General features: G+C 44.7%; 1 protein-coding gene across 3 annotated transcripts in view; it reads right to left on the bottom strand.

Moving 5' to 3' along the window:
- Positions 1-16,410, bottom strand: part of AGAP1 (ArfGAP with GTPase domain, ankyrin repeat and PH domain 1) — a 520,729-nt gene that overhangs the window by 165,396 nt on the left and 338,923 nt on the right. For all 3 annotated transcript variants that reach the window (XM_069466874.1, XM_069466774.1, XM_069466883.1), the window contains exon 11: positions 2,193-2,361. In XM_069466874.1, coding sequence (XP_069322975.1) covers positions 2,193-2,361 — 169 coding nt within the window. The remainder of the gene's footprint in view (positions 1-2,192; positions 2,362-16,410) is intronic.

Below are 16,410 nucleotides of genomic sequence, written 5' to 3' on the forward strand. Positions count from 1 at the left end.
AAATCCTAATCTTGCATATTCAACACTTTTTCACATACGCAGCTCTTCCCTCATCCTCGTCTCAAACTCAGCACAGACATCCCCGTTCCCTGGGGCCTGGCCCCACCTCCTGGGCTAGAGCCGGGTCAGACCCTGGACCACACCATCCACCATCGACCACATCATCGCTGGGTCTTCACACTGGCCCCAAGCCTGCCTGCTGCGGCCTGCCACTTGCACTGCAGGGGTCCCATTGTTTCTCCCCCTCTGGAGGGTAAGGTTCTTGCGGTAGGAATCATATCTTGCTCATCTGTGAGCCCAGGGCTCAGGGCAGTGGCTGGCACACACTAGAAGCTCAGAAGCTCCATAAATGGCTCAATGTAGCCATTCCACAAAGTGTACATATTTTAAAACAACATGCTGTGATGATAAATATGTACTATTTTTATTCGTCAATTAAAAAATAAACTCACTAAATAAATAAACGGGTAGACGGGACGTGACGGGCTCGAAGGGGAGGTGGAACATCCGCTGGTGACTGCCCTGCACAGGAACTCAGAGGTCAGGGGTTCCGTGTCCACAGCACACTGCCTGGCACAAAATCAGTGCTCAATAGATATTTTCTGAATAAATGAATAAATAATGTAATATAATAAAGTAATGAAGACTTTAGCTTTTTATTCACTACAGATTTTGTTTTCTTTCTTGGGGACTTCTTTCCTCTGCTCCCACCCCAGGGCCAGCACCGCCCCGGCGAGGGTGATCGCAGGGAAGTCTTGGAACGAAGCCCAGCAGGTCACGGGAGACCACGCAAAAGCACCTGCTAACCTTTTGGGAAGGAACTGACGCTGCCTTCAGCAGAAAGACGATTTTTATTTCAATTGGTAGCTGCAGCTTGGATTTGTGTCACACTTCACGTTTCCCCAGCACTTCGACGTTACCTTACCCGACACCACCCCCTGCAACACAGACGGGCAGGATCGGCCCAACACGGCGGTAGAGAACCAGCTCGTGACCTAACACCGCACGGCGGAGCCCGGCACAGTGGACCCCAGACTCTCACTCCTTCTCCTTGCCCCACTTTCGCCAACCAAAATCATTCACGCCACGGACCCGTGCAGTCGGACCATCCCTCTTTAAAAGCACTTAACGTGTCAGAAGAGGGAAAACGTAGCATCTTTGAGAGGCAGAGACATATGCTAGAAACTACAGAAGAAAAGAAATGTTGTGAGAAGACTGGAGGTAGGTGGGAGAGAAGAAAGCGACTTTTCTTTACTGGAGGAAACAACAAAAATTCTTGAAGGGATTCCACATGTGAAGGAGTCTGATGGTCAGTGGGAGGACTCAAGTGGCTCTTTAATACTTTCTCTGATAAAGTAGTCACGGAAAGGTCGAGGCCACAGTGCTATCATTTGCGAAGACTCTTAAGCAAGTGACTGATGACACTCTGAATGGCTTGCACTGCACACAGAGGCCAAGGATTTCTAAATACATTAAATTTTCAGAAAACAGTCTTTCTTTAATCCTGAATGAAAAAATCCTCCTTTAGAAGAGAATAACAACTAAAGTTGCATTAAAAAATGACAGATGATAGTTAAAATTTAAGACTGAGAGGATTCACATTTTTATTTTTATTTTTTTTTTAGAGACGAGGGTCTCACCCAGGCTGGAGTGCAGGGGTGTGATCCTAGCTCACTGCAGCCTTGAACTCCTGGGCTCAAGTGATCGCCTCGGCCTCCCAAAGAGCTCAGGTTACAGGCTTAGCCACCGTACCCAGCCCAGGATTTAAATTTTAGATAGGTCAAATGGTTTCCTTTGAGTCTTGTTCCGAGTAGTTTTCCCAATTTCGCATACGTAGTTATGAGAAATCAGTTACTCCTTGATACTTTCACAGTTAATTCATGTTTTTTATAAGGCCCTTAAACGTCCATTCGCGTGTAAAACTCTACTTTCAACTCCCCAGCCCTGGGACAGCCTAGATGCTTGGTTTGTGCAGCTGTGACTCAAAGCACCACCATTTGTTTGCTGGCATTCACGGGACCCAGAAGTGTAGCGGAAATAATCAGCCACAGAAGGGATGAGGTTTCTAAACTTTCATCTACAATGTGATACCTGACATCGCCACTTGACCTTAAGAGTTCAACACCGTCCTCAAGCCAGTACCCCCTACTGCTGTCGAACTTGATTTCCTGGCGTGGGTGTTGTCAGCTTACCTGAATTGGGTGAGATGTGTAAACTGCTCATGTCCTTGGACAGGCCATTGGTTTTAGGGCTGGAGATGGGCGCGCAGGCCGACGTGGCTCGGGGTGGCCTCTTCCCTGGGACTTTCACAGTGGTTCTCAGCAGATCAATCTCTTTACCATGAACATTCTGCATGTAATCCTGTTTAAAACGTTAAACATCCAAGAGAGATTAACAGGAAGACCTTTTACAACCTAGGACAAAAGGTTCTATCAGACATCATGGGTTGTAATCCTATGACCCTTCCACTGTGGAAATCACGTTAAAAACAATAAGATTTTGATGTGTACAGTACTGGTGGCATCATCATCATATTTAAATCAGAGTTTGCTTCCGTGTCCTGAACTAACCCAGGCACTAGAAACAGGAGACACGGTAGATGTTTCCTTCACGGGGGATTAGAAAATAAGTATACAAATAAAATCCTATTTTTTGAACTCTTGCTTATTACATGGCATGTGAGGAACCTGGGCTTCTGTAAATGCTAGGTAAAATTCCATACATAGAGTAGGAAACTATTTTGTAAAAACCTTTCTGTCTCAGATGGGAATACCATGAAACATCTAGACAAGACTGAAGCTGTCTGGTGGGAATTCCAGTGAAAACTGTAGGCAAAGGTCTTTTGTTAAGGACCAGGATGATGTCTGGCACTGAAAAAACATGGAGCTCTGGGATGGGTGTACAAAAGCGCAATGTTAAAAACAAAGTGCGTTACGTGGCGCTCAAATATGTTTCCCCAAGTAGGTTCACTGCACTCCTAAAAAGAATGTGCTTCTTTCTCCTCTTGGAGGCAAATGACCAGCAGTTATCAGGGAACTACAGGGAAGCCTAGGTTGACAGTGAAGTTCTTTGCACAGGTCACTTAACAACTCACTGTGGAGTAAAGGGAGGCAAAAGGCACGGAGAGCCAGGGGGAGGGGCCTGTAGACCAGTTGAGAGTTACTGACCCTTTAATGCACTGTTTTTTTTTTTTTTTTTTTTTTTGGTAGCAACCCTCCTTGTCTGCCAGTACAGTATTCTAAGGACTCTGCACACACATTCATTGAGATTGCACATTAAGATAGAATACACAGTTGGCCCTCTATAGCTGTGCGTTCCACACCTGCAGATCCAACTAACAGATTGAAAACAAAAAAAGAAAAACCAACAAAAAATTATAATACAAATAAAAATGCAGCGTAACAACTATTTTATATAGCATTTGCATTGCATTAGGTTTTATACGTAATCCAGAGATAATTTACAGTATATGAAAGGATGTGCATAGGTTATATGCAAATACTGTGCCGTTTTATATAAGGAACTTGAGCAATGGAGAATTCTGGTATTCTCAGTGGTCCCAGAGCCAAGCCACCATGGGTACCGAGGGACAACTGTATACAATATCACTCTCGGATAAACCACATTTTGGGGTTTTAAGGATAAGCAGAAAGTGGGAATAAACACATTCTTTCCTTGGCAGTATCTTGTGAATTCCCTCTAGATTCTAAAATGAATAAATTTGTATTTATTTGTAAGTGGCTAAGTCCAGGTCTACGTAGTTTTAGAAGAACTGCTGAACAAACCTGCGTGTCCTACGCAAGGGACCCAGGCAGGTGAAAAAGTAGGATGCTGGCTTGTGACTGCCGACCAGCAGAGCTAGCGGTGAGGAGAGAGAACGAGACGAAGTTCTAGAAGCAAAGTGCAAGGGCTGGAGGCCCCTATCTGTGGGACGAGGAAAGCTGGCCAAATGGCACCGAGGGAGCTGCAGGGGACACAGAGAGCTGCAGGGGATCCAAAGAAGGACCCCAGTGGCTTCTGGGAAACAGGCCATTCATCTTTAAACCGCAGGACAGTGTCCGTACTCCGGCAGGTGCAGGGTCTGAGCAGGAGTCACCGGTGTATCAACAAGCAGGAAGTGCGCGGACAGAAGGAACCATACAAGGAACCGGAAGTACAAGATTCCAATTCAGGGGATGGACACGTGGCTCCGCAGGGCAGAGGGTGAGAGGGCTGCTCTCTCCCATCCACCCGTGGGAGGAGAGCGCGTGCGGGGGGATGGGGAGGTGGGGACGGGATGTCAACCGCCAGACCTTCCCCTGACCCAAGCAATTTTGAGGGGGCCACACGGGAGTCAACCCAGACTCCAAGACAAAGGGTGTAGGAATTCTCAACAGGGAAGGGAGGGCAGGAGGAGAAAGTCCACAACGTGAGGGGACAGCCACGCCGGGGAGACATTCTGACAGAGAGATACAGAGCCCCAGAAGGGTTGCCAACACCAGCCCCCGGAGCAAATGATGCTTCAGGGTCCCCATGACTCCTTGAGGAGAGACCTCAAACACCAGCTCTTGGTGCAGCATGGAAGTTTACAATCTGAGGTCAGAGCAGGAGAGAGAACAGTGAGCTGAGGGCAAACGGAGAAAGGCCCAGCAGCTGCCCCAGTGGGGCGGATTCGGAGCAGCGGCGAGGCTGGCCACTCCTCAGCAGAAGATAACCGTGGGGAAAGGCAACCCCAGCACGCGTGCATCTGACATTAGCCTGGAGGCCAGCGGCAGAGGCCCGGAGCCACCCTGGGCTGGCGACTGTCCGAGTCATCTCCCAGGGCGGCTTGGGGAGGATGCCACTGATGTACGCAGGGCTGTCCGTGGCTGGGGCTGTCGCTGCTGGGGCTGTCGTGGTGGCTTTAGGGAAGGGGAAGGCTGTATCGAGGCCGGGAACAGCAAATGTGAACTTCGCACGCCTGACAGAAGACTCCACATGCAAATCAAGATGGTGAACTCCCTGAAATATGATCCACTATGACGCAAGCTGTGGTTTTGAAAGGATGTGGGCCAAAGAGGACAGAAAGTTATTGTTAAATTAATTAATCATACTACATTCGAGCGAAGGAAGAGGTGGGCTGGAAGAGATGGACCCTCAGGACTGCGCTACGTTTTGCGGATGGCAGATGAAAGCACACGGAAGAAGACAGTGACCTGCGGTTAGCACAGGCCATTCTTTAAAAGGGGTTGTTCTTAAACATCTTGAATTTACTTCCATTAATACCCACTGAAAATAAGCAAACCCAAGTTTCAAAACCAAAGTTAATGCTTGTAAATAATGAATTCCTTCTTGCATAGTTACTCCTTTAAAAATATCAACTTGCTATAACTTTCTTCTTTAATGCCAATTCTTAACAAATTAAAATACAATAACAGGAGTGTAATTGAGCATTTATTGCTTATGGGCTCTAAAATGAGGCTAATCAGATAGTGACTAAGCCTCAGCATGCGCTCTTTTAATAGGCATGTTTTAACATACAATAACCAGGATATTTTATTTAAAATTATTAGAGAAATGTACCAAGTGTCTGCTCTCTGGATTTGAATGTGGCAAGGGAAGACATTTATCTTCAGCGCAGCATGGGCCGGGGATCTGTTTTCTTGCCTGAGTTAGGCGCTGAAACTTCAGAAGAACTAGCTCTAAAAAAATCAGAATATAAATTTGGCAATTGTTATATTTCAAGCCACTAAAAATTTTTAAAACTTTGCAAAACACGTTTCCTAGTCACTAATAGCCCTCCAACCCAGGGCTTCCTACACGGGTGGGTGCAAAGACACAAGGGTCTGTGGCCTCCAGTTTCTCCCGTGAGAAGCTACACTGAGCTTTCTGGTTTTGAAAGAACCCATCCTTTTCATCTCTCCTCAGCTTGGTTATCGAGGCATTAAAGTTACAACCACGAAACAATGTCACCTCCTCAGAAGTGGGATGTGCAGCCCCTTGATGGGCCTGAGATAGGGACCCGTGTAAAATTAAGACAGCAAGCTCGATTTTGATATGCAAATGTTACGGGCACTACCCTTCTCCATGTTTCTCGTGGAAAATGCTGATGGAAGATAAAAGAGGCAAAAACCCTTTAACAAGGCATGAGGGTAATTCAAAGCCAAGTACTTTTAAACAGCACTTAACAAGTCCCCGGGGCCCACTCAGGAGCCAAGCCCCCCAGAGGTGCCATCTCCTGCCCCTCAACAGCTTGAAAAAGTAGTAATTGCAAACCTATTTGCATTTTTCTTCTCAAGTTGTCCATGCTCATCATGCACATTATTTTTTCCAAGCGGGCGCTGGAGCAGAGGGACCCGTTCTCGAACGCGCCAATCGCTCGGTAACTGTGCCTCACCGTCCCCCTGCAACCCTGCGCAGGCACCTTTGCCATCCCTTGTTTTTTACATTTCGCTCCTAATTATGTTGCATCTATTGCCGTACACTTAATTAGCTGCATTAATGTGATTTCTTTTCACATAGTCAAGCAATTAAGAGCTATGATTGAGTTTCATTCAATTAGCCTCAACAAACATGCTAATTGATGTCCCAGATGCAAATGAGGTGCAATGAGAGAAACCTGCTAGCAACTGAGAGCCATGTCAGAGACCCACAGCTTTCAGCTTGCTGACAGCAGCACAGCTTACCGTGGCTCCCGCCTTCCGTGGGGCTGCCTTCCGCGTAGGATGCGGAGTCATTAGTGCCTCGGTGTACCAGATCACTCCTGATACGCAGAATTAATTGATTTGCTGCTGTACAAAGTTGTCCTAGAATCTCAGTTATGTGTTCCCAGGACTGTGAGGTTGTCAAATGGGTAACACTTTGCTCCAGTCCTCATCCAAATCCGTATTAGGCTACTAAAAAACACACAAGAATTCTCCCCAAAACCACAAAGGGAAAGGTGCGTGCATCTTGTCTTGGCAATCCTGGAGCCCTCTCCGTGCCTGATGGCCTATACAGCTCTCAGTAAATGGTGAGTTCATCTTAGTCAGCTCTGGGGCATTTGGCACTTGAAGTTAAGCTCAAAATACAGCAATCCATCAAATCCCTAAAAATACTCCTAGTATATTGATTCTCACTGCCTGCGTCCAGAGATTACCTTTGGCTGTCTGGTGAAGGATGGTTTGCTGATGTGTTCATAGGGGTACCAAAAGCAGTTAACAAGATCTTAAAGCTAAGCTGAAATGCATAAATGATATGATTGGCATCTCAAAATTAGACCATCCGAAAAAAAGCACAAGGCTTTGGAATTCTGACAATGCTTAAGCCCCACTTTCTTCAAGTATAGATAATGTAATCAACATACTCCATTTCTACATAAACTTTTTAAAAGTATTAAGACTCTTAATTTCCATAATTCAGTGATGGAAAAAAACAATGGAAATCTTTGTTCCAGTTAGGTTCTCCCAATTAAGTTCTGGTTTCTGATTGCACATATATGCTAATAAATTTAATATTTATTTTAATATTTAATATTTTGACTAAGATAACTCTTCAGACATACTGAAATTTGTTAGAGTTTTTGACATGGCTAATCTAATTGAGTTTTTCCTCTTTGCATAAAATAGCTTAACAATCTTCAAAGTGCGGTCCTTGGCACCCACTTAGGGACTTTCTGATTCCATAAAATTTTCAAAACAATTCTAAAGCATTATTTGCCTCTTTATCACTATGTTGAGATTTGTTTTGCCGGTGCAACAGTGATCATGGGTAAAAATGCTGACACCTTAGCATGAATCGAGGCGGTAGCCCCGAACTGCATTGGTTGTCATTAAATCATTCATTGCCATGCTCTCTAAGTAAAAACAAATAAAACCAGTTTCACTTACAAATTTTTAATAAACCCAAACAAGCTATTTTTTAAAATTTCAACAACTGAGTACACATCTCTTTAATTTTCTGAGTTATAACATGGAAAGTATGCCACTTTTTTGGTGGGACAATATTTTTACTTGAAAGAGAGACTACGCCAGACATAGACCAACTATGGTAACTCAGTCTTGGGTATCTGGCAGATATTGTCTTGAAAATGAACAAAGCAAGCACTTTTGGGGAAACAGCTGACAGTGTTTGTGGTCAATGATGAAATATGAGCTTTCTGGAGAAAATGAGAATTTAAAAAATTTGTATCTCTTACCATGAGCTTGACACCTTCCAAAGACTTAGCAACTTTTCTGACAAGATTGGTGGTGATGTTAATGAATGGAATTTTTGGATATCATATGAAGAAAAGTGTCACCATTTTGAAATCTGCATACTTCATTTCAAAACACAGTATTTTATATATTTATTTATTTTTTGGAGACAGGTTCTCGTTGTGTCACCCAGGCTAGAATGAAGTGGCCCGATCACAGCTCACTGGAACCTCAAACTTCTAGCCTCAAGGTATCCTCCTGCCTTAGCCTCCCGAGCAGCTGGGACTACAGGTGTGAGCCACCACACCTGGCTAACTTTTTTAGTTTTTGTAGAGATGGGGGTCTTGCTATGCCCAGGCTGGTCTTGAACTCCTGGTCTCAAGTGATCTTCCCACCTCAGCCTTCCAAGGTGCTAGGATTACAGGTGTGAGCAATCACACCTGGCCAAAACACAGTATTTTTGAAATGACAGACCTATGATGTCACACGCATGGATAAAACATGAATAAAATATCATTCAAAGTACAGGTCAGTTTGATGGATTTTAATGTAGCAGAGAAGGAAAAAATATATGATTCCACATTGGATTACTAAGCTTTAGGAAACTATCACATGTTGAGTTTTGGTGAAGTATGCAAGGGGAATAGCCACAATTATCAGAAATGTCTCTTAAAATACTCCTCCCTCTTCCAACTGCACATCTGTATGAGGTAAGATTTTCTTCACATACTTTCACCAAAACAACATATTGCAACAGATGGAAGCAGATATGAAAATCCAACTCTCTTATTAAGCCAGGTATCAGAAAGATCTGAAAACACACAAAGCAATGCTGTCTCTTCTCATGACTTTGTTTTGGAAACTATACTTTCCATAAAAATATTATTTACATTAACATGTAATGGGTGTTTATTACTTTTACTTTAAATGGATTATATGAATATTTAAAGATTTTCTCCATTTGCATTTCTAACATGATGAATATCAATAGATAAAAGCCACATAAGCAAAAGCTTTTTGGGGTTCCACAGTAGCTTTTAAGAAGGTAAAGGGGTCCTGGGCCCACGAGATTTGAGAACCACTAGTCTACCTTAACGTGTGTGACTGCATGCACATAACTGGGGGAAGAACGCAAGCGTTGGACCTTGCAACAATATTGTAAGTGTTTTTCACATTTGTTTGTCTTCCAGTGGAGAAGAATGATGCATTATTCTCTATTTTCACTGTACTTCATGAATGTCTCGGCTCAAAAAGGAAGCAGTAGTTTAAGTTCTATTTTTAAAAAGCCTCACTTTTGGGCTCAGAAAAAAAAAAAAAAAAAGTATGTAAGAGAAGCCATTGTTAAGATGCATTGCTGTTCCTAAACTCCATTTAACATTATTTTCAAAGGAAACTAATCTATAAAGACACATACAGTACCATCCATTCAAAAAGATCAAGCAAATGTTCAAGCCCAACATTTATGAATAATAAACAATAGCCTCATACATAGTCATGGGCACAGAAGAAAGTCACACTCCTGAAAATACTGTAAAACTATGAAAAATCTTCTGGCCACATCCTTTCAGATCACAAAACTCAAAGACGACAATTTCTCCTTCTCTCCAAAGGATCACAGCCACAATAGCAAGGTAGGAGGCAGCTTCAAAGCACAAAGTCCTATGAGAAATAATTTTGTTTCCCAAGACAGCCAACAGAATCCCAGTGTTTCACGTTCAGAACTGCCTTGGGAAAGACCAGTTGACTTGTGCCTGTGAAAGTGACCACTGGCCATTGGAGGGAGAAGGTCTAATGGTGACAGAGGAATAGGCAATGGTTAGGAGACTTTACTCTTTACTTAGTAAGTGCTTTACTGGGTCTGGGTAATCATGGAACACGTGGTAAAAGAGAAGGCTGGGGAAGCCTTGTCTGGGACCCGTGGTGGCTTCACACGCAACGGGGAGCTGCAACACCACAAGAGAAGCCGAAATCTCCAGCCCACGTGCCGTGGCAGCTCACATCCAACATCTGTGGGCTATGGTCCAACATCAGCCCAGGGGGATAGGTTGTTAAAATATAAATCAAAATAGCAGAAAATTCCAAATCAAATTATGGATATATCTTTTGCTTCTTGATTGTATCTGTCTTGACTGACCTACTGTTACATATTGAGCTTTTACCCTACAAGATTTTTCTCATTTTAGGTTAAATTGAATATTACCCAGTTGTAACCCATGCGTGCTCAAACCTAGCCCATACAAAATGAATGCCTGTCTTCAGTCACCGTAGGCCTCTTCCAAAGGCATGAGTGGAATTTCACCACAAGGAACTTCAAGGAGCCAGCACCATTCCATTGCTATCCTAGTAATTTAATATTTAAATACGGCTTGAGGCCGGGCGCGGTGGCTCACGCCTGTAATCCTAGCACTCTGGGAGGCCGAGGTGGGCGGATCGTTTGAGCTCAGGAGTTCAAGACCAGCCTGAGCAAGAGCGAGACCCCACCTCTACTAAAAATAGAAAGAAATTATATGGACAGCTAAAAATATATATAGAAAAAATTAGCCGGGCATAGTGGCGCATGCCTGTAGTCCCAGCTACTCGGGAGGCTGAGACAGGAGGATCGCTTGAGCTCAGGAGTTTGAGGTTGCTGTGAGCTAGGCTGACGCCACGGCACTCACTCTAGCCTGGGCAACAGAGTGAGACTCTGTCTCAAAAAAAAAAAAAAAAAAAAAAAGAATAAAAGAAATATTAAAAAAAAAAATTAAATACGGCTTGAAATGACTAGGCTGGAAATTTTTGAATTATATGGAAATGTTCATCAAAGTGATATTACCTGTCTGTATCTCTTTAAAACTTCAAATTTCTTGGAAGGAATTTGCTAGAATAAGTATCACTAAAAGAAACAGATTTTTAAGACAGCAGAGCACACACATCTGTTCTCCGGGGGCACTGAAGACAGCTACGCCTTGCCTTCTGCCCTTTGACCTAAAAGCACAAAAAAACTCCCACTTCGGGTGTTGCCTATCTCAAATTTTAAGTACTTCTAATTTTTAAACTTTCACCTAGGCCTATTTAGAAATTTCCTATATTTTTCCCTCCATGCATTGCCTTTACAGGAATTATTCTATTTTCTTAAATCTAACGTCTGCCACCTTGTATCAGATGTGGTTCAAATGTACAGCAGCCAGTTCACTGATAACGGTGACTTTCTGATTTTCTAAAAAAGTCTTCAGAAGACAAAACTCAGCTTCCTCCTGGTCCAAGAGTGAGCCTCAAAGTCAGAGAGCCTGGGGTTCAATCTCCACTCCCTTACCAGCTGCATGCTTGGGGTAAGTTATTTCATTCTTTTGGGGTCTCTGTTTCCACATCTTTAAAAGTAGGAAGAATAATAGTTCTTGCTTCATGCTATTGTTGTGAAGATTAACTGAGATAATATACAAAGTGCTTAAGAGAGCACCAGAGCCCTCCATAAATGTTAGCTCTTACTACTCTTGTCCAATAAAAATACTGAAGTATTTTTCCTCTGACTTTATGTGGCTATTTCATGAGCTAAAGGTGTTGTTCCCACTTGAGGTAGCAATTCTGACATGATGAGCCATTAAGGGTGACCTGCAAAGCTATTTTTCACTTTGCAGCATAGGAAAAAAAATGGCCCTCTGCAAATGCATGACATTTTCTCCTTTTTCTTCTCCTCCTCCTCTTCTTCTTCTTCTTTTTTTTTTTTTTTTGGTGGGGGAGGCACGTATATGGTAGTCAGACATTTTTATTGCAAAATGCCGTCTGGAAAAGATGCAAAACAAAATTGCTAAAATGCAAAGAAAAAAAATAAGGGGGAAAAACAAAAGGCCCCCTTCCCTTTGCTTATTGAGTTCAAAGGCATAACATGCAGCACCCTGCAGCAAATGGGAAGCTACACTAATTTTAAAGCCATAAAACGCTATCAAGTGCCCTGCGGGGCAGGACTACTCTGAAGCTAGTGGCACCTAAATAAGACATGGTTCATTTACTTCGCAGCTTAGCCTAATGTAATCATCAGCGGATTTTTAGCCTAGAGTTGTAACAGGCAAATAGCCGATGCAGCAGAGGCGGCCCTCCCAGCCATTGAGGGGGCCGCAGCTAGATTGCTGTTGATTAGAAAATTTTTCAGTTTTGACAAGCACTTAATGAACATAAATCGCACCTTGATTGGTTTCCATTTGGGGCCACAGGCACACCTGAGAAGAAACAGGCCTCCCCAGCTCCGCCTCTCCCTACCTTGCAAGACCTCAGCAACAAGCCGGCAATCAGGTTACGAGCCACAGGAGAAAATATTTATAAAATACAATAATGAAATTCCATTTCTTGGTGGAAGTGAAAAAATATGCCTCATCACCCCCCACAGCCATCCTCTCCCACAGAGTCCTGTGTTGTGACTTACTGTCACTGAGGAAAACAGAGGGTTTTGATTTATTTACCTTTTGCAGGAATTTTTGGCTTCAATTAGCAGCACTAAAAGGCTGAGAATGGAAAACAAAACGACATAAATTGGGTACACAGGCTGGCCAGTGACTCTCAGAAATGCCGTGCTGTGTACTGATAGGGCCGCGTCCCACGGACTCCACCAGAAACTTAAAGACTCTGCCCATAAGTTATGCTGTTAAATCTGTATATTAATGGAAACACACATATACACACATATGCTCTATTTTTTTCTTTTCATTTAGAAATGCAGGAAGGCAGAGTGTTCCAGTGTGGAAAATACGTCAGCTAGGCCGTTTGGCGGTTTAATTTTTACAGAAGCATGAGGACATTACTTCGACTAGTCTCGCCCTACTTCCACTCACTATGTGTTATCCACAGCAAGACAACTTGAAATGTAGTGAGGCCACATTTTGACTATTGATTTCTAAATCCTAAACACTTTCCAAACCCTGGAGGCTATATAGAACAAACAAGGAATTCTTTAGACAGAAATAAGACTTTGATAAAGAATCTAACTTTTTGTGTGTCTGTGCCAAAGAAATGAGTTTTTGAGGAGTCACTTTTTCCAACAAAAGCTGTAGAGATTCCCTGAAAATATTTCTACTATCGTGGCAGTATCATACCATGGCTTTGGCAGTGGTGACATAGGGGAGAAACAATTTATCATGCTCTCTCAAACAGGCTGGATGAATGACAAAAATACGTCCCAAGTCAGCCAGGGACAGGAGCTCGGCAAACTCTGGGAGAGCCCGCGTGACCACACGGTTGCCGGGCGGCTGTTTTCATGCCACACGGGTTCCAGACCATCATTCCGGTTAGTAAGCTTCCACATTCACCATATTCATGACTAGGCCCAGCAAATGTTCCAGGGGCTTCTCTCAGCCAGGGCCCTGGTACGGTTGTGCAGCGTTAAAATTCAGCCCTCCTCTGTAGCTCTCCCATGTCATAGTTTTTACATTTAAAACCTCAAGCTCTGAAGAGGTGTCTGCACACGTATGTTCACAACAGCATCATTCACAAGAGCCGAGAAGCAACCCAAGTGTCCACCCCAGATGAATAAACAAAATGCGATACGTGCATACAAGGGACTAGTATGCAGCCTCAGAAAGGACGGACATTCTGACATCCACTATAGCACGGATGAACCTCGAGGGCATAATGCTAAGTGAGGTAAGCCAGTCGTAAAAAAGAAAAATATGCTCTGATTCCACTTCTGTGAGGTCCCTAGGGTAGACAAATTCGTAGAGACAGAAAGTGAAACGCTGGCTGCCGGGGGCTGAGAGGAGCGGGAGGGGAACTGGTGTTTATAGGTAGAGAATTTCAGTTTTGCAAGATGAAAAACTTCCGGAGATTGCTTGCACAACAACGTGAATATACTTAATACTACTGAATTATACACTTAAAATGGTTAAGATGGCAAATTTTATGTTATGTGTATTTTACCACAATTAAAAAGCAAAAAACAGGCCGGGCGCGGTGGCTCACGCCTGTAATCCTAGCACTCTGGGAGGCCGAGGTGGGCGGATCGTTTGAGCTCAGGAGTTCGAGACCAGCCTGAGCAAGAGCGAGACCCCACCTCTACTAAAAATAGAAAGAAATTATATGGACAGCTAAAAATATATATAGAAAAAATTAGCCGGGCATGGTGGCGCATGCCTGTAGTCCCAGCTACTCAGGAGGCTGAGACAGGAGGATCGCTTGAGCTCAGGAGTTTGAGGTTGCTGTGAGCTAGGCTGACGCCACGGCACTCACTCTAGCCTGGGCAACAGGGTGAGACTCTGTCTCAAAAAAAAAAAAAAAAAAAAAAAGCAAAAAACAAACCAGAAAAACCCCACAAAGCCCCCAAAACAACGACCCCCACCCCCCGGAAGCTCCTCCCACACCATGGAGATCCTTTCTTCAATTTGTAGCAAATGGAGCCTGGACACGACTGGGACGTGCTTCTGTGGCTTAAGAGCACCACCTGGTAGAGTCTTTTCCCGTGGTTTCGGGAATTCTGGCCCTACAGATTTAAGGGCAGGCCAAGCGTCTGGGCTAATTGTGCCCTCATTCACTCATTCAACCAGCGAGACGATGTCCCAGATGCTAGGGATATACTGGTGCAAGATCCACAAGGTCTCTGGCCTTTTGTTCTCAGTCTTGTGGGAGAATCAGGCCATGAAATAAGCCAAGAACAGAGAGGAGTGAGGTGAAGGCTCACACAGCAGGCAGGGGCCCGACAGGCCTCGTGGAGGGAGCTCCCAAGAGGAAGTGACACTAAAGATGGGCCTGGAAAGAGGAGCTAGCATGGCAAGAAGGGGGACAGGGAGGAACAGGGTCAGCAGAGGCAACCACCCCGTGAAGAGCTGGGGCCCGAGAGTACGGCAAGCAGGGGAAACTGAAAGAAAACTGAGACAGTGGGCGTGGGGTGAGTCCCAGGATGTGGGTGGCAGGCAGAGCCCGACACGTCACTTTAAGGAGCAAGGACTTCATCTGAAGGCAAAGCGGGATTCTCCTCCACCATCCAAACACTGGAAAGAATACCACGGAAGGAGACACAAACACGATGAGAATCAGGAGGTGACAGTACAAAGCAGCACGGGAACAACTGCTGCTCGGTGCCGCTGGCAGGTCTGGGAGCATTTACGGGCAGGGCACTGTTGATGGTGAGGTTCAGCGTCCAGGTGGTCTAGGAGCAAAGACACCACGGGAGTCATGTGACCTGACGCTCCAGGGAGGCTGCGCTCAAGTCGATGTGACCTGTAAGTGCTCAGCAATACCTATGTGCCAAGCACGTGCCAGCCCCTGGGCAAAGGGGGGTGGGGGTGGGGGTGGGGGAACATAGCCTTTGACCTCAATTAGGTCCACTAGATGGTGCCTGGGATGCAGAAGGGCTGTTGCAGAAGGCCATGGCGGCACACCTGCGGGACGGACACAGCACGCCTGCCTGCATGAGGACATGGCACACCTGCACCACAGATACAGCACATGGAAACACAGGCACTGCTGGAAAGACCAGAGGACGGCTTCCAGCAGTGCGGCTCACTAACGGGGCGCAAGATGAAGTAACTGCTGATTGCAAAGTGAAACATGCTCACCACGGCAGCACGCCACAAACGTGAAATGACTGACTACGCTCTTCTCTGTAAGAAAGGAGCCTGTCTTTTTAGGGCTCTCAGTCATTCCGGGGTTCAGTGGGCTTTACATCTGGAAATCGGGCTTTGCATGTGTCGATCTAACCTCCTAGACAGGAGCTTTCTGCCTTCAACGTTCTGGGGAAGCCACTGAAGAGCTTCTCCGAGTGTATCTCAATGTTCATCACCGAGAGACATCCGAGGTCCCCCCTAGCAGACGTGTGAAGTTGGGTGAGGGGACTGATCAGATTCTTAGTGACCCCTCGGTCCTCACGTAAAATGTCCCCATTTCACGTGTGTTTGCAACGGCCAATTGCTAGCAGTGAGTCCAGTTAAGCGCCACTGTTCTCATACGTAAGTATCTTCTTTTTCTTGAATGATGTCTTCTGAAGCAAATACCTACTTAGGAATCATCTGAGATCTTTTTGTTATTTTTGTATCAGTAAAGAAGTAGACTTTCTGTCTGATTTGGAAACTGGAAACTTTCTGAAATCTGCATTCTGATGTCAATTTTAGAGAGTCCAAGTTCGACTCCACTGACTCCAAAAGAAGAAAACCAAGCCCAGCAACACACAGAATGGAAGGCCCTGCGTGTGGCAGGAGAGGCCAAGCTGCTCGATTAGAAATAGATCTGCCTAGAAGTGAATGTCCTTCAAGAAGGAAGGTTCCAGTTTGTGTCTCAGGGAGAAATGACAGAGCCACAGCTGTGTCCATGTGGGTGACAT

This window comes from Eulemur rufifrons, chromosome 1 (assembly GCF_041146395.1).
Source record: "Eulemur rufifrons isolate Redbay chromosome 1, OSU_ERuf_1, whole genome shotgun sequence".
In the NCBI taxonomy this organism is placed as follows: Eukaryota; Metazoa; Chordata; class Mammalia; order Primates; family Lemuridae; genus Eulemur; species Eulemur rufifrons.